Source organism: Equus asinus, chromosome 7 (genome assembly GCF_041296235.1).
Source record: "Equus asinus isolate D_3611 breed Donkey chromosome 7, EquAss-T2T_v2, whole genome shotgun sequence".
NCBI lineage: Eukaryota > Metazoa > Chordata > Mammalia > Perissodactyla > Equidae > Equus > Equus asinus.
The window spans coordinates 101064638-101083905 of record NC_091796.1 but is presented as its reverse complement, the minus strand read 5'-3'; the positions used below and the strand labels follow the sequence as shown (position 1 = coordinate 101083905).

Genomic DNA, 19268 nt, shown 5'->3' with positions numbered 1-19268 from the left:
TGTATTTTTGTTTCCAAGATAATAAGAGCAAACATTCATTGAGTACTTCCTATATGTCAGGTGCTATTCTAAACATTTTACAAATATTAGCTATTTATTCCTCATAAAAACTCTGTGAAGTAGATGTGTTATTATTATCCCTATCTTACAAACAGCAAACTCGAGGCACAGAGAAGGTAAGTGACTCGCCCAAGATTGCAGGCCTAGTAAGTATCTGATGGGATGTGAATCCAGGCAACCTGATTCCAGAGCCTGTGCTTGGACCCTTACAGTACTGCATCTCCAGGATATGATTCTCTTTAATAACCACTTATCCTTGTCTCATTGCCATAAAGCACTACCTTACTTTCTCTAGGCACACCAATCATGCTTGTTTTAAATGCCTGTTCTGGCTGCTCTGATGGCTCTGCTCCCTCAGGTGTGAGTTCTTCTGTTGGTTGCCTCTCCCGGTGTGGGTGTTCATCCACTCACCTGTGACTCCTTTCTGTGAGTTCATTTGGGAAGCTGTGCTTCCTCGTAAGAGTTCAGCTGTCTTGGCTTTGGCAAGCTAGCTGGGGGATGGGCAGAACTCCTATTGGGCTTACTTCTCCTCTTTTCTAGGGAGATAAATGGCTGTGTTTCCAGTGGGTGGGGTTCTCCCACTTATTTATGGACTCCCTGTTCCTCCCTCCTTACTGTCCCTCCAGGGGGCTGCCCCAACTCCTAACCTGAGTAACATTCCCCCAGGAGACAGATATCATCTTTCCCTTCAGCTGGGGTGGTGGGTTGGAAATTGGTGATGAGCTCCTCAGGCCAGCTGGACCAAATGTCCCTTCTGTAAAATTCTAGTTAATCCTTTGGTTGGTGGCCACTCCCACTTCCTCCTCCCACTGTATGTGACCATCTCTGGGCATGGACTCCCCCCTCATTTGGATGGTCCTTCTTTGTAAGCATGCTGCACAGCTCTTTCTCCTTTCACTGAATTTTTTTTTCACCATTCCGCTTTATAAACCCTGAGTCAGTTTTAAAATATCTTTGCAAAATATCTGGAGGTTGAGGAGAGACAGAGAGAGGAAGAAAAAGAGTATATTGTTTGACTTTTAAACCGTTTATTGTGTTTTGCTAAACAAATATTTCAGTTCATCATTCTTTTCCATTTTTGTTTGTGGGTCTTGCGTCTTACTTTTAAAATATATATTCCTTCCCCAAGGTCATAGAAATATTCTTATATTTTTCTTCCAATAGTTTTAAAATTGTGCTCTTCACTTGCCTACACCCCACAAAAAATTATGGAAATAGATATATAATTCCTGAAATGAAAAACTCGGTAGATAAGCTAAGCTGCATAATGGATACTAGTAAAGAGTAAATTACTGAACTGAAAATCAGTCTAAGGAAGCATCCTAGGATGTCTCAGCTAAAGACAGAGAAGAATAAAAATAAGCTGAGGCATGGAGGATGAATGCAGAAATATGGGATTTCATAAGAATCTCAAACAGACAATTAAGAGAATCAGAAAAGACAATATTTGAAGAAATAAAAGCTGAGAACTTTCTAGATCTAAAGAAAAACCAACTTATGTCTCATGGGCCAGAACTGAGGCATGTGGCCACCCCAAACCAAGAGCTGCCTTAGAGAAAGAAGGATTCACCCTTGAGCTGGGGATAGGGTCACCCTCACTCCCAGTTCCATGAAGAGGTTAGACGTAGAGCCCCCCGCAAAGGAGGGCTCTGCAGCAAGGAAGAACAGGGAAATGAGCGCTGGGGGGGGCAGCCTGCAGTCCCCGCGTCACCACGACTGTAGATCATTTCAACAGATGCAGAAGAGGCACCCCCAAAAATCAACACATATATACCCAATAAAAAAAAAAAAGCTGAAGAACTAGGAATGGTAGGACATTCTTTAACTGATAAAGCATATCTATCAAAACTTACAGCTAACATCATGCTGACTGATTAAACCTCAGAGGCATTCTTATCAGACAGGAATAAGACAGGAATGCCCGCCACCACTCACTCCTATTTAACGTATTTTGACAAACACCAAAAGTCAGTGAGACAGAAAGACAGAGCTAGAGACTGAGAGAAAGAGAGAGAGAGAGAGAGAGAAGGAGAGAAAGAGAGACATAAGAAAGTATAAGATTGGAAAGGAAGAGGGAAAAAACTATCATTTGCAGATAAACCAACTATTAAAATTAATATGAGAGCTGAGCAAGGACGCTAAGCGCAAAGTCAACACCAAAATTCAATAGCATTCCTTTACATCAGAAATTAGCATTAAAAATACCATTCACAAAAACAACAAACCTATAAAATATCTAGAAGTTAAACAAAATATGCAACACGTTTACGAGAGATATTCCAAAATTTTATTAAAGAATATGAGGTTTTCCTCAACTGTACAAATTCAATGAAATGCCAATAAAAATTCCAAAAGCATTAAGAAAAAAATATAGAAATGCAAAGGAACAATTTTGAAACAGAACAAAAAGAGAGGACCTACCCTACCAAGTATTTCAGATTCACGTTCATAATTTTTTTTTTTAAAACGTGGTAACAAACAAATGGGATAGAATAGAGCCCAGAAACAGACCCATTTTTACAAGGGAACTTGGTATTTAATAATGGTGGTGTCAGAAATCTTGTGTGGAAGGATAAATTATTCAGTAGTGTTTGGGAGATTGGCTAAATATTTGGAAAAATTAAGATACAACTAGATTCTGACCTAGCATAGAAAATTTTGTTGCTGTTAGTGCTGTAGAGTAGATTCTGAATCCTAACAACCTTGTGGACAGCAGAGCAGAACCCTGCCCTGTCTTTTTGCTCCATTCTCTGGCCTTCTGGGGCTGTGTCAGACAATGCTCTGCTGCTACTCACAGGGTTTTTAGGGGCAATTTTTCCGGAAGTGGGTAGCCAGGTCTTTCTTCCTAGTCTGTCTAGTCTGGAAGCTCCACTGAAACCTGTCCATCATGGGGGACCCTGCTGGTATTGAAATGCAGATGGCATAGCTTTCAGCATCACAGAAACATGCATCCATCACAGTATGACAACCGACAGATGGGGAAACCAACCCAGACTGGGGTAGTGACAGCACAGAATTTAACCACTAGACCACCAGGGCTGGCTATAGAAAAGTTACATATTAGTGTATAGTATATTATATTTATATACCTCCTATATAAAAATAAGTCCCATACCATGTTAAGTGACTAGAATTCTATTTAAAATATCCTTAAAATTGAAAAGCTAGGTCAAGAGATATTGTGTGAATGGTACAGAGGACATTTTCAGTGTGAAAGCTAAAAGCAGTCTGTCGTTAACATATTTATCTCAGCTTATATATGTTAGAAGCATAAAGATTATGAGCTAATTTCCTAGGAGGAATAAAGAGATATATGAAATATTTTCCTGAGGGGAAATACAATACAATCAAATTAAGAAGAATTGAGGGTGGAACAAGAAGAACCGAGCCAATTCGCAGGACCAGTAACACTGTCGGTGATACCCAAAGGGTGGAAAAGCCCAGGATTGAGAAATGTTTCTGAAACAGATTCAGGTAAACTTTCACTTGCCTCTGGGCAAATGGGAACCCCATTTCTAGCTCACAGGGTCTGTTGCAATTCTGCTACATGCTGCTGACTCCAGCCGCTCGTCGGCATCAACTATTGGGCGCGTTTTGAATAGGGGTTATGGGTGCGTTTTCCTTTTGCATTTGTGTTGTGTGTGTGTGTTGCTTTAGTCTAGGGCCTGGCTACTCAAGTTCGTTCACAGACCATCAGCCTCAGCCTCACCTTGAACTTGTTAGAAATTTGGAATCTCCACCGCATCCTTCAAAATTAGAATCTACATTTTAACAAGATCGCCATATATATCTCAAAGTCTGAGCCACACTTAAAACTTAAAGAAAACTCTGTGAAGTTTAAAGAGAGAGTGAGTAGCCATGCAGTGGACAAAGTCATTATCAGTCCCTGAGTTTTACTTAGAATATTCTTGTCCCACATTCTCCGTTCATCTAGAGATAAAATTTCCTCCCTTATGGGTAAAGGCTATACCATCCCTTCTAGCCTGAGCTCACTTGCTCATTAGCCTTAATTATGTAAAATACAGCCCAGACCCAGGAATAACTTTAAAAAACCACTCTAGGTAACTAGCACGATGCCTTAACATCTATGTAGCAGAGTTTCTGTGTTTTACACATGGGTGAGCTCTCAGACCCTCTCAATCCTAATAATCTTGGCATTAGGGTTCCCTGCACGCAAAAGATGGGAAGCAGCAAGTTAAAAGGAGAACATAGAGAAGGAAGTAAAGTGCAGGCTCCAGGGGAGGCTCACAACGAGAATTGGTGGTACAAAGAATATCTTTAACATTTTCACGGTTATTTGGTTTTATAAATCTTGTTTACACCTCAAAAACGGTAACTCAAATCTCAGAGAAGTAGTTTTCAAGTTTCTCTACACATTAAGTCACCTGAGGAGCCTTTTAAAGGAAAAAAAGTGATGCTCAAGCTTCAATCTCAGAGATTCTGGCTAACTGGTCAGGGGTGGGGTCCAGGCACACATAGGCTACAAAAGCTTCCTAGGTGATTCCAATTAGCAGCCAGAGTTGTGATCCACTAACTTAGTGGTTTGGGGTATTCACTGCAGGGCCCGGAGGCCTGGATGCGTGCATAGCCCTACATAGGCTCTTTACAGCGTGCTACAATGAAGGTCAGGATGACATTGGTACCAGGATTTTCTTTTAAGAGAAAAATGCTTTATATGTTAGAAGTGATTTTGACAGAAAATAAAATAGCCTAGAAGGAAATGATACAGAAACACATGTCCAACTCTTGTGTCATAGTTAGAGAAACCTACAGGGAACTGGTGGAATGAGGCAGACACCTACCATCTCTCCCTCCGATCCTCCCCCTGTAGACCAATGCTTAACACGTCCACAAACCCCCTGGGGATCTCATTACAATGCAGATTCTGACTCAGGAGGTCTGGGGAGGGCTCCAGATTTTGCAGTTCTCATGAGCTCCAGGTGATGCTAATATAGCTGGTCCAGGAAACACATTTAGGGCAGCAAGGCTGTAGTTCATACTGATGGCTATGACTCACCCTCAAGCCCCTTCTTTGGAACCCAAACAAGGATGGCTTCCTCACTCCTGAAGAATGAATTCCACTGGGGTCCCTAATGTCCAGAATCATTCTGCTCAAAACCATAGGCTTTCCTGAACTAACGTCATGAGTTTATCCATCTCCATCTATTGGTACCAAATCCTGGTACCAATGTCATCCTGACCTTCATTGTAGCACGCTGTAATTGTTCTCTTCTCTCACTAGGTGACTGTATCAGGGGATCAGAGACTGTTGAGTTATAAATGGGTTTAGAGACCATGGAGTTTGGTCCATTCATACAAAAGCACACCAACAAGGCCGAGATGGCAAAGGATGGCAAATATCACAGGCGAGAACGGCAAAGTCAAAATTGGATCCAAGTCAGGAGGTGAAAGCATCAGTCAAGGATTCTTTAAAAAAATGAGTTAAAATAATCCCTTTTTGTTACTTTCTACATGACACATCTACTTGATTATCTTCAGGGAGCTTGCAGACTAACAAAGAGTCAGAAACAAATACACAACTCTAAAGCTGGACTGACTGGCCTCAGTGCCCTAAGATGGGGCAGATAACATGCTGGAGAGGCCGCATGTCTCTGAGGCCACAGGGCAGCTATTGTTTTCCCTCTTCTGGAATTTCCATAAGGGAGGCTCAAGGCCTCCACAGAAGCTGCCCAATGAACACCTCAGTCATCCTTATTTCACTTCTCATGTTTTGGAACCCCTTCTCAAAGGATTTTCTGAATCCTACAAAGAATGATGTATACTCTTGCTCAATATTAAGACACCCTTGTGTGAAACTGAAGCAACATATTGTTCTTTCAAAGTAGCGGGGATCATATTCCCAGAACATTCAGAGGCAAATTCGGCCAAATGGGTCTGATTCCTGCTCCGTTATTTGTTTCTTTGTGCCACTTAGAAAAGTAAAACAAGTACTAATGAAACCGACAGGCCTAGCGGCATTCTGGGTCCTGGAGCCATCTATGTGGCTGGGTGAGTTGGCTACACTGGCTCCTGGGTGCCCCCTTCACTTGCCACAAGAGACCAACCCGGCAGCACTGCTTAAGTGGACTTGTTAATCATTTTTGACCTCAAAGCTCAGGACTGGGTTGAGACTTCTCCAACAGAGCATATTACCAGATTACCAGATTAGCGTGCTCCCATTGGCTATCTGGGTCTGGAATTAAGAACCATCCACAGGGAAATGAGCCTGAAAAGCCACAAGTCTGAATATCAAATACTAACGCCACGAGGGGCTGCCCTGGGAGACAGGTTTGCTGGGCTCCTGTCCCCTCCCTCCACTCCCAACTTTACTTGGCTCTTGTCTTCCGTTTTGTGTTCCTTGTAAATCCTCTTATATCTCTATTACTACAGGCCACCTCGGCATCTTCCTGGGAATTAGGCTGTCTGGGTAGGCAGAGCAGCAGATACATACCTTTGCTGTCAGGGGATCAGGTGTGAAGCTCATTTTCACTTTCATGACGTTTCAAAAGATCACAGGTTATTTTCTTAGTGTCTAGTCAGAGAGAGATGGGAAAGAGCCGGAAGGTGAGGCACCAAACTGTGGTGATGTTGGAGCAATGGGGCTGAAGCTCATTTACAAGCTTCTCATTGTCTTTTATTTTCTTAATTGCCTTAATGGGCATGTGTTACTCCAAAATGAAGTGAGATTGTTTTCCTTATTTCCTGTAATTTACAGAGAGGAGGTTTGATCATATAACCCAGGGACTTCAAATCCATTGATCTTGGGGTCGAGAGAGGGGCTTCTTTTTAAGTATTCCTTTTGAACGATGTTTTCACTAATGAATTCAAAGCCTATAAAGGGAAAAACCCACGTTTCTTCACCACCAAGTTTCACAATAGCTATTAGATGACCACAGCATCATCAAAGCCGTGGGAAACGGACGTCTTGGGTGTGGGAGGGGGAGGGGGCTTCAAGAGTTGCACTTTGCCAAGGAAACTGATTCTGACACCCAAACCCACAGGCTGAAGGTGATGCTGTGAACCTGGGAAAGTCCAGGCCTGGTTCAGGCTTGCACCGGTCTCTTCTCATCCCAGAAGATGTGGAGGGGGGCCCTGGCTCTGGGTTGCCTGGTGTCAGCTGTGAGTTCCAAGCAGAGGCTCAGAGTCCCAGTTTGGGGTGTGGCTTGACCAGCTGACTCAGAACAGTGGGGTCCGGGCACCAAGGGAAGAGAAGGACACCGGTGCCTCCCGACAGAGGAAAGGACCAAGCTACAGACCAGGGTAACTCCCCAGCAGTGGGCAGTGGAGGGCGGAGGGCGAGGCTGGCTGGCTGAGGCCCTTCAGGTCCTGGGCCTGTTGGGCTGGCTCTCTGCTCTTAGACGCTGCCAGGGTCCCAGGGCACAAGTCAGGCCTGGGTCCCGAGCCAGCTCCGGAATCTGCTGGTCGCCCCACGTGCCTCGCGCCCCGCCCCTCCGGCCTCGCGCCCCGCCCTCTCGCGCGTCCCACCTGGCGGCCCGCCCGCCTCCCGCCCCGCCGATTGGGGGCGCCTGGCCGCGCTCCCGCTATAGGTCTTCCGCGCCCTGCATCCCGCTCAGCAGCGAGAGGCCTAGAGAGGCTGCGGCTCCCGCTCCCTAGACGCCCGGGGCGCCATGGGCGAGCTCCCGTTCTTCAGGGCGCACACTGCCTTTCACCCGGACCGCCTGTGGATCTGGGAAAAGGCCGTGTATGTGGACGAGAACCAGCGCACTTGGCTGCCCATAACCATCGAGGTACGGCCGCTTTGGGGCCAGGCTGGGCGGGCAGCATGGGCATCACCATCCCTGGTCCAGCCAGGGTAGCCAGAGACGCCCCAGGCCGTGCAAGGCCCTTGAGGAGCCTCTCAGAGGCGGCAGGGTGAGGGTGGTGGCAGCGAGGCTCACAAGGCCTGATCCGCCCAGGGTGGTCAGGGGGCTCCAGGTGAAACCACTTTGAGCTGGGCTCTGAAGGATGAGTAGGAGTTCTCCAGGTCGGCAGGAAGGTGGGTGGGAAAAGCACACAGGCATGCGGGCCGGAGGATGGGCACCCATTGCCTCTGGAGTGTGTGAATATGATCTTGAGTAAAATAGGACTTTTCTGGGTTTTAGGGTCCTAATCCATAAAATGGCAAGAACATCTGTAATGATGCATACACGTGGTCGATTATCAGAACCTCCTTAGGTGAGCCTCAGAAATCTGTGCTTTAAAAGGACCCTCAAACAGCTTATGATCGGCCAGGTTTGGGAACCACTGTCCCAGAGGTTGAGATATTTCATACCTCCTCTATGCTGTGGAAGAAACAAACTTCACAAACAATACAGTAGGATAAAAGCCAGGATTGAATAAATGTTGACGTTTCATGTGTAATGCCTTAAGATGGAGCTTTAGTTAATGTTAACTTTTTAATAGAAATATAACTCTCTTACAAGTACTTTCCATCAGAGCATGGATTTCCTCCAAGAAACTTAGGAGAAAAATGTTGAAACTCTTTCCATATATAAATAGAAGAAAGTATAAAAGCAAAATTAAAATATATAATATTAAAACAGTTATGTGATATAATAGCAAACAGCAAAAAGTTATTGAGTAGTGACTGTGTCCCCATTTTACAGATGAGGAAACTGAGGCGTAAAAATGTCAATTTGTCCAAAGTGGAACTGCTGGTAGGTTATGGGCTTGGGATTCCAGGTTCTTAACCACCATCTATATTTACATCTTTATTGGAATTTAAATTTTTGAAATAAAAATCAAGTTAAATATTTACTTTTTTTTAAGTCAAGTATTTGAAGAAAATTTAAGTGAATATCTATTTTTAAATCTCTGGTTGGGGAATATCTTCTTCAACATGACACTGAAACCACAAAGCAGAGTTTTCACATGATCATTGTAAATTCTGCACAAAACATAACCCACTAGCAAATTGTGGGGCAGAATTTGTCCCATGTAACTCAAAGGACTAGTACTCTTAATTTGTAAAGATTTACTTCCTGAGCCCTGGTGGTCTAGTGGTTAAGATTCGGTGCCCTCACTGCCTCTGCTGGGATTCGGTTCCCAGTCAGGGGACCACACCACCTGTCCGTTGGTTGTCATCATACTGTGGTGGCTGCGTGTTGCTGTGATGCTAAAAGCTACACCACTGGTATTTCAATACCAGCAGGGTCCCCCACAGTAGACAGGTTTCAGCAGAGCTTCCAGACTAGACAGACTAGGAAGAAGGACCTGGCCACCCACTTCCAAAATAACTGGCCATGAAGACCCTGTGAACAGCAGTGGAGCATTGTCTGATACAGCTCTGGTGAGAGGATGGTGCAGAAAGACCAGGCAGGGTTCCGCTCCGCTGTTGCTAGCAGTTGGAATCGACAGCACTAACAACGAAGATGTACTTAAATCATCAAGAAAAAAGATGAATGAGCAAACTAAAAATGGTTAAAGGACCTGGAAGAGTCTAACACAGCAAGAATGGGGACTTGCCCACTTACACCTTGCAGGATGATCTGAATTATTTTTTAACAGTGAGATCTAATTTATTTCATAGAAAATTTGCAAAAATGATTTCCCCTTTGGAAAAATAGTCATTGAACAAACAGGAGTGCCTAGTTTACATGCCAAGTACGATTCTAGGCTGTGGGGGTTTGCAGCGACTGTGATAAAACCCCTCTGCTTGTAAAGCTGACGTGCAACTGGGGGAGGAGGATAACAAAACAATGGAGGCAGGTAGTCAGTTATGCAGGAGTTGGAAGTGGATGAGAGGCAATCACGAGTGGCGTGGGGTCTTCAGGCAGGACCCCTGAGTGTCTTAATTCGCATTTGCCTGTGATATTTTGCCCACGATTTTATTTGAAACCTGTCTGCACCTCTGTTCTAGGCATGCCTCTTATTTATAGCTTAGTGTTGGATTTTGCTGAAATTTGTCTTTATAGACATGCAATTGAGCAGAGACCTGCCTAAAAGAAGGATGTGAGCCCTGCGCAGATCTAGGGGAGAATGTTCCAGACAGAGGACAACAGGTGCAGGAGCTTACTGGAAGTGTGGCATGTCCCAGAAATAGCGAGGAGGCCCCTGTGGCTGGGATGGGGTTGGGGTGATAGACAGAAGGACGGATGGGGGAGGCAGGGGCCCGGCTGTGTGGGCCTGTGGACCATGGTAAACATTTCAGTTCGTTCTGCCTGCGATGGGAGGGCGTTGGAGGGTGTCGAGCAGGGGAGTGACATGATATTTAGATGCACAGCGTGGCTGCCATGCTGAGAATTGATTGTGGGGCACAAGACCAACAAGGCAGCAACTTAGGAAGTTATCGTGATAGTCTGGGGGAGCGATGATAATAGGGGATGGGGAAAAGTGGTCTGTCACCTGATTCTGGGGTCTGGAGATATCTTGTTTAAAATGGGATATGACAAAATAAAGAAAAATCGGAGAAAATCCATCAGCTGAAATAGGCAAGGAAGCTCAGGGTCCCATGGCACACCCAGCAACTAGAAGTCTGTCAGGGAGAAGTGGGCCTTTGGTGGCCCTGTCTGGGTGTCTGGACATGTGCGACTGCTGGTCCTCTTGGCCCAGCCAGAGTCCCTGTGAAAAGCATGCATGGCTTAAGGAACGGAGCTTCTGGGAACTGTGATTGCCAGCATCTCAGATGCCAGCTGGGCCAGGTGGGTGGCAGGAAGGACTCTGGTTATTTGTGCCTGGAGGAGCCCTGGCCTGAAGGTGGGCCCTGGTCTTCTCGTCTTTTCAGATGGACAGCAGCCTCCAGGTACTGATGCGCCAGGAAGATATCCCCCTGGGGGAGCCCGTGCGCCCCAGCCAGCTAGGCCCTTACCTGCTGCCTTTGATGTGGCAGCTTTACCCAGGAAGAAAGTACCGAGGCTCAGACTCCAGTTTCTGGCGCATAGTGTACCACATCGAGGCAAGTGTGTGCTTCTCCAAGGACCATCGGGGCATCCTGGATGGCCCTGCTCTCCCTTCCCCATGTCTGGCCTCTGCAGTATATCTGTTCCCTCCATCTCTGCACCAAAAGCTAAAAAAAAAAAGGACTTTACAACTGCAGATTTTTAAAGGACGGGATTAGAGAGACTTTAGAACTGAATGACCAGGCCACCCTCTGAGGTCTCTAACAGAAGCTCCCTCGGCCGTAGGAAGGCCTCTCTCGTGGGCAGTCACGGGGTGAAGGCTGGTGGGAGGAAGGGCAGTCTCATCTCCCCAGGGCCCCTGGAACCCCCACCCCCACCCACCCCCCCCCCCCCCAGCCCCACGCAGGTTCCCAACTGCTGCTCCGCGCTGTGGAGGGCCCAGGAGCCAGGAACGGAAGGAGAATCCCTGGGCTCTAACTCGCTTCTCTCCCGCAGTTCAGTGGCATAGAGGACATGCTCCTCGAGCAGGTGCCAGACCCGGATAATGAGTGATGTGGTGAGCACCCTGGGGCCCGGTACCTTTGAGTCCAGTGTGGCCAGGTCAGAAAGAAGGCATACCCTTTCTCCACGAAGGCAGTGAGCGCTGACTCCACCCTGAGTGTGCTGCCCCTGAGGGTCCCCGGGGCTGGAGACCCAGGCTCTCCCCTTGACCACCTTGGGAGCCAGTCCTTTTTAGGCAGCCCCCTCAGTGATAGAGGCCCCCATCTGTACAGGGCTTCAAGGTGACGGGCACTGTCGCCTGATCATCACATCAACTGAATTAGGTGTTACTTGATTTTATAGCTTATAAAAATGAGTTTTGAAGAAGTACAATGACTTGTCCGGATCACAGAGCCAGGTTTCAAACCCAGGTCTTGTGGCACCAAGCTGCTCGCTCTGTCCACACTTGGCCCTTGCTCAGCTTTGGGGCCAGCACTGACCACCCAGCTCCCGTCTAGACTGGCCCCAGCAGCTCCGCTCCCCGCTCCCTGCACCCTGCCCCTCTCCTCTGCCAGGTCCTTCACTTTGCCTCAGACCTGTCTTCTCTTGTCCTCCCGCCCCAGGTCCCGTGGTTCCCGTCTCCCTGAGCCCGCGTCCTGCCGGCCTGCAGTGGGGATGTTCGAGCTTGTGTTCACTTTTTTACCAGCCCTGTGTTCTGCTCTGCCTACCCACATCCGGGAGGGAATGGACAGGCAGAGGATGAGCCCCACCCAGGGCCTGCTGGACTTGTCTGGACCTGGCATCCCCTGGCCCATGGGCAGTGCAGAGGACCTGGCTCGGTACAGCGTCCTCCAGGTGCCCCAGCTATACCTGTGCCTCTGGTCTTCTCAGCTGCCTGATGGTTCTCGGCCTCCCTCTCTGTTCTTTTCCTCACAGCAAATAGCGTCATGTGCTGCACACCTGGGCTGATTCTTGTTCTGTTCCCTCAGCTCCGTGTACCTCTGGCTGCAAGGGAATGGGGCCCACCCGCCTGAGCCTGGGCCAGGCCTCTGAGCCCCTGGACTGGCTGTTTCACGTGGCCATGCCTGCCTGCAACCATGCCTGCACAAGCCCCACCTTACCAGCAGGTTCAATGCAGTTCACAGGAGGCCTGCGAGGAGCCCGAGTCTGTGCCTGCTGGTCGCAGGTCCAGGGCCTGTGACATGGCAGGAGGCCAGGCAGGCAAGCACTGCAGGTAGCCCCTTAGATTGCCCACCTGTAGGACAGAGATTGGAGGTCCTCCCTTTTACAGATGCCCACACATCTGGATGTTATGAAGTTGTATATGGTGTGAACACTTTGTACTGTTGCTTGATTAAATGTAAGACAATTCATCTAACTTCGTGCTGAATCAGCTTCTATCCTTGACCTAGATTCTAGTGGAGAGAAACAAGAACAGGCAGTCAGCGAATAAGAAAATCTGAAAGAGAAAGAATACTCATGAAGTTAGTATATTTCTTTTACTTTGGAGATAAGGCTGGAATTTTTTTTCTTCTTATAATCCAAACATTCAAAACCCCTGTGCTCTTGGAGGCATAATTTGAGAACCGCCGAGTAAGTGGCCTCAAAAAGTCTTTCTCAGCAATTCTTGGTATTAGAGACGCTCTCCGTCTGGCCCTGCCCTCCTCACTGCCCTGCCCCTGCCAGCTCTGTCTCCTCCCTGCCCTGACACGCACCAGGCTCTCCTGAACATGGGAGTTCCCATGCCAGCAGGAGTCCCTCCTCCCTGAAAATGTCCTGGCCACCCAAGCGCCAACCAGAGTCCCCTCCCCACCTCCCGTGACCTGTGGTCACAGCCCAGCCCACCCTATGCCGGGTCCCTCCTGCCACCTCCTCAAGATAAGCTGCCCTGCCCCTGCCTTCTGAGCAGGTGAGCAGGACCTCAGGTGTCACAAAGGGATGCCTTCCAGTGAAAGGAGTCCTTTCTGTGGAATGCTGGTCCTCCCCACTAAAGCGTGACTTTAGTCCCCAGCTTCCTCATCACAGAGAGATGGGGGATGGGGGTGGGGATAATGATACGCACAGGTGGTTAAGTGTCTACAAAGAGAATTATCTAAGAAAAATACTCCTGCTCCCATTTTATGTTCTCTGATCCCGGTCTTACCCGGCGCTAGACAGATAAGCATCGGACACCACGCCTGTCAGGGTTTGTATCTCTTCATTTTAACCCCAGTGCCTTGCCCAGTGCAAGCGTTGGTCTGTGGGAACTCTTACTAGACAGACGCCTCTCAGTGGAGACAGAGCATCAGAAAGTCAGAGCAGGAGGAACACCAGAGATCTGCCAGTTGCCTCATTTTAGGAACAGGCCCAGGAAGAGGAAAGTTCTTGTATGGGCTGAATGTTTGTGTTGACAAAATTCATGTGTTGACACCCTAACCCCCAACGTGATGGTGTTTGGAGGTGGGGCCTTTGCAAGATGATTAAGGTTAGATGAGGTCGTGAGGGTGGGGCGAATGCCCTTATTAGAAGAGAAAGAGAGAGCCGGCGAGCTCAGTTGCATGCACTGAGGAAGCGCCATGTGAGGACACAGGGAGAAGGCGCTGTCTACAGGCCAGGAGGAGGGTCCTCGCTAGACACCAAACCTGCCAGCACCTTGGTCTGGGATTTCCCAGTAGCCTCCAGAACTGAGAAGCAAATGTCTGTTGTTTACGCAGTCTGTGTGATTCTGGGACAGCAGCCTGAGCAGACTAGGGCAGTTCTCGTGCAAGATTCTTCTGTTTCTGAAACCTTCCAGCACTGTCGTTAGCTGTGCCAGGCGCTGCAGATCCAGCAGCGAACGGAACAAAGGCCTTGCCCTCATGCAGCTTTCCTTTTAGAAAGAGATGAAGTGGCAGCTCAGAATGTGCAGAATCCTACAGAGAAAACAGAACGGTAACGTGGCGGCGAGGTAGGCGGGGTGGTGAAGAAATCAGTGTCTGTGGAGGGGCCTTTAAGATTGGACTTTGCAAACGAGAGGGAGCTGGATTCTCAGATCGTGGGGAGAGTCCCAGGAGGAAATGACAAGTGCTGTGTGGCTGAATTTGTTGAGGAAACTAAAAACAGCAAAAGGATTTCTTCTCACTCAGAGAAATGCTGTTTTATAAAAATTGCCCCTAATCAATTAACTCTAAGTGCAATGCAGAATCTCAGTTTTCCACAGCAAGAATGACTTGGGTTCTGGCTGACACAGTGGGGCGGACAGTGGTTCTGCTGAGATGGGGAGGGGTGAGCGTGGGCAGGGGCGCGGATCAGGAGCTCTGTGGGAGCCAAACTACGCGTGAGAGGCCTGTGGTACCTCCAGCAGGAGGGCTGAGAGGTTGTTGATTGAATATAGATCTAGAACTCAGGTCAGGACTAAAAACACACAGTTAGGAGTCATTGAAACATAAATGATAATTGAAGCCAGGGGCTGACTGAGGTCGCAGATGGAGAGATGGTGGTGTCTTTGAAAGCTAGAGACAAAAGTGTAAGAACGAGGCTGTGGAGAGGCTGAATACGGAGAAGTGGCCATTGGATCTAGCCACATGGAGACAGATGGTGACGCTGTCAGGAAAGGAGTCAGCGCTGTGACGGGCACAGCCCTATGGGGTGGGCCGAGGAGAGAAGGGGAGATGAGAAGGGACAGTCCCTGCTCTGAGCTTTGTTGTGAGGGAATTGGAGAAGTACAGTGTTTTCGGTTGGAGATAATGGAGCCTGTGTGTCTGTGCAGCGGGAAGGGACAAACTGACAAGGCGGCACAGAGAGGGTACAATGAAAGGAACAGCATTCTTGAGGAAGCTGGAAGAGGTGAGCCAGGGGCCCAAATGCAAATCGGCATCCGACGGAGCAGCTTCAGCAGTCCTCAACACCATGCCAATCTTGTTTCATTTTCCCCCACACAAAGCTGGGGTTTGTTTTTTTGCTAAAGTCTTTTAAATACTTTATAATTTCGCCCACAAGTATTTTATTATGTATCTTTCCAGGTAAGACTTTTTATTCCTGAGAGCCACAAGACCATGATCACACCTCACAAAATTAACCGTAATTCCTCAGTATCATCTAATCCCTGGTCTGGTTTCAAATTTCCCCGCGTATCTCAGTGTCTTTCTACACTGGTTTAAATCGACACCCGGACTGCCTGTGGCTGATGCGTCTCCAGTCTCTAGTCATCTGTACGGGCACCCTCTTCCTTCTTTAGAACACAACAGATGCGCAGTCCTGTAGACTTTCTGGATTTGGTTGATGGCATCCTAGAATATCCTTTAGTATGTTTCTCTTCCTATTTCCGGTACTCTGGCAGCTTAGAAACTTGATTGGATTCCATTCCAGTTCAGTTCTTTGGGCAAGAACACGTCCTGGGTGGTGCCATATACCATTCACTGCATCCGATCTGGAACCCCCCGAGTCAGGTCTCCCCAATGCAGTGGTGGCGAGGGTGCCAGATGGGAGCTCAGGTGGCGCCAGCCCACCATCCACCACGACGTTCCCCGTCAGCCTGTCCTCTGCACCCTTGGCGTCCTTCTGATGTGCGGTCATCCTGTGCAAGAATGTTGTCTTGCCTTTTATTTAAATCTACATCTGTGTCTTCCAGGAACCTTTTACAATTCTAATTATAAAAGTTTTGCACATTGTTGTTGAAACTGCTCTCAGGTATTTTTTTTTTGCTGTTATAATGGTGTCTTCCCTTCCCTTTTGTGTTAATTCTATCTTTTAACAGCATATTGCTCAAAGGGATGTGTGTGTATAAAATGGCTATTGTTTTCTGTATGTCAACTTTATGTTCTGCTATATTACTAAATTATTATTTATAGTGGTTTTCACTGATTCTTTGGGTATTCCTGATATATAACCATAGCATCTGCAAATAGAGATATTTTTACCTCTTCCTTTCTAATTCGTAGGGTTGTAATCCTTTCTCTTGTCTGACACCTCCAAGGCTATGGCGAGTAGTGGAAGTAGTAGGCATTCTTGTATTTTCTCAACTTGACAGGGAAAACCTCTAGAGTTTCCCCATTAAGTAAGATCCTGGCTTTGGGGCTTAAATATCTGTTTTACCATATCATTTTACCATGTTAAAGAAGTATCTTTCAATTCCTATTTTAGAATCTTTAACTGGAATGGGTGTAGAATTTTGTTACATACCTTTTTGATATCTAAGGAGATGATCATATAATACTTTTCTTAAACTCTATGAATATTAGGATATTGACTCTTCCTTGCATTCCTGGAACAAACCCCACTTGGTCGTGATGGATACTGTGTTCATGTTGGGGGGGGGGTCTCTCTGCTAATACTTTATTTAGAAATTTTGCATTGTAGTCAAAGTGGTCTGATATTTTCTTTTTGTTTTGTTTTTCTTTCAATCTTTGTCAAGTTTTGGCATCAAAGTTATATTCACTTTATAAAAATAATTTGGAGGCTTTACTTTTGTTATACCCTGTAATACTGTAAATTGCATTAGAATTCTCTGTCTTTTTTTTAGCTTGGTAGAATTCCTTTAAGGAGCCATTCGAGCCTAGTAATTTTTTCGAAGGAGCACCTCCACAACTTTCTGTTTCTTCTGTGGAAATTGGTGTGTTTAAGCTTCCTATCTCTGCTGGGGTCAATTTTGGTTAAATAAATTTTCCTAGAAAAGTATCCATTTCATCTAGGTTTTGTATTTTATTTTCATAGGTATTTCAAAATAACCTCATGACTTTTAGTATTCTGGATAATTGTTGCCCCTTGTCATTTCTTATTCTGCCTTTTTTGTGCTTTATCCCAGTTAGTAAAATTAGGTTTGTCTATTTTATTTCCCAAAGAACCAACTTTCTGATTCGTTTATTAATTTTATTGCTTTTGTTTGTTTTCTATCTCCCTGATGTCTGTTTTTATCTTTAGTTCTTTACTTCTGTATTCTTCTGGTTTCCTCTGTGCCTTTTCTAGCTATTTTAATTGGATATTTATTTTCTTTTTAAAAGTTTTATATAGATATTTTATATAACAGCTTTATTAAAATATAATTGACATACCATATAATTCACTCATTTAAAGCGTACAATTCAATTGTTTTTAGTATATTCACAGGGTTGTACAACCATCACCATGATAAATTTTAGAACATTTTTGTTACTCTAAAAAGATACTCATTAGCATACTCATACCCATGCTCATTAGCAGTTACTCCTTATTACCCCCAAACCTCTCAGCTCCAGACAATCACTAGTTTACTTTCTGCCTCTGTCGATTTGCCTGTTATGGATATTTCATATAAATGGAATCATGCAATACGTGGTCTTCTGTGGCTGGGTTCTTTAGCATAATATTTTCAAGGTCCATAAATGTCGTAGCATGTATCGGGACTTCATTCCTTTTTATACTAATATTCTACTGAATGGGTATACCACATTTTATGTATTCATGGACATTTGGTTTATTTCCACTTCTTAGCTTTTATGAATAACGTTGCTGCAAACATTCACGTATGAGTTTTTGTGTGGACGTCATGTTTTCATTTCTCCTGGCTGTATACCTAGGAGTGGAATTGTTGGGTCACACGGCAACTTGTTTTTAACTTTTTGAGGAACTGCACACTGTTTTTTCCAAAGTGGCCGCACACTCCCACCAGCATTGTACCAGAAACCGAGTCTCTCCACAGCTTTGTCAACACTCGCTCTCATCTGGCGTCTTGATCCTAGCCATCTAGTAGGTATAAAGTGGTATCTCACTGTGGTTTTGACTTGCATTTCTCTGGTGGCTAATGATGTTTATATATTTTCATGTGCTTATTGGCCATTTGTATATCTTCTTTGGAGAAATACCTATTAAGATCCTTTGCTCATTTTTTAATTGGGTTATTTTCTTTTTTATTACTCAGTTATGAGCGTTCTTTATATACTCTGGATTCAACTCTCTCATCGGATGTAATTTACAAATACTTTCTCCCAATCTGCATGTTGTCTTCTCACATGTTTGATGGTATCCTTTAAAACACAAAACTTTTTAATTTTGATGAAGTCTAATTTATCTATTTTTTCTTTTATCAGTTGTGTTTTATTATATCCAAGAAGGCTTTGCCTAACCCAAGGTCATGAAGGTTTACTCTGCATTTTCTTCTAAGAGTTTTATAGTTTAAACTCTTACATTATGGTATGTGGTCCATTGAGAGTTATTTTTCATGTATGGTATGAGAGAGGGGTCCACGTGGTTAGCCAGTTGCCTCAATACCATTTGTTGAAAAGACTGTTCTCTCCCCCATTAAATCATCTTGGCATCTTGTCAAAAATCGATTGACTATAAAAATAAGGGTTGATTTCTGGATTCTCAGTTCTGCTCCACTGATGTATAAATCCGTCTTTATGCCGATACCACACTGTCTTGATTACTATATCTTTGTGATAAGTTTTGAAACTGGGAAGTGTGATTCCTCCAACTTTGCTCTTTTTTTAAAGATTGTCTTCATTATTCTGGGTCCCTCAAATTTCCATATGAATTTCAGGGTGAGCTTGTCAATTTCTGCAAAGAAGTGAGCTGGGATTTTGATAGGGGTTGTGTTGAATCTGTAGCAAATGCAGAATTGCTATCTGTATTCATCTACTTGGGCTGTAATAACACAGGACCATAGACTGAGTGTGTGTGTGTGAGTGGGTACCTTTATACTAATATCTTAGGGGAATGTCCTTACTCCTTCTTATAAAAATGCTATCTGTTGTAGCACTGCCCAAAGAACTTTCTATAACGATGGACACGTTCTCTATCTGTGTTCCCCAATGTGGAAGCTACTAGCTACATGTGGCTACAGAGCACTTGAAATGTGGCTAGTATGACTGAGAAACTGAATTTTAAATTTTATTTAGTGTTAATTAATTTAAATTTAAATGGCCATATGTGGCTGGCGGCTACCATGTTGAATGA

General features: G+C 45.5%; 1 protein-coding gene across 1 annotated transcript; it reads left to right on the top strand.

The window, feature by feature from the left end:
* Positions 1-7688: 7688 nt before the first annotated feature.
* On the top strand, positions 7689-11450 carry TCL1A (TCL1 family AKT coactivator A). Its single transcript, XM_044773146.2, has 3 exons — positions 7689-7808; positions 10784-10954; positions 11394-11450. The coding sequence occupies exons 1-3, from the start codon at positions 7689-7691 to the stop codon at positions 11448-11450; spliced, it is 348 nt and encodes a 115-aa protein (XP_044629081.1).
* The last annotated feature ends 7818 nt before the right edge of the window (positions 11451-19268 follow it).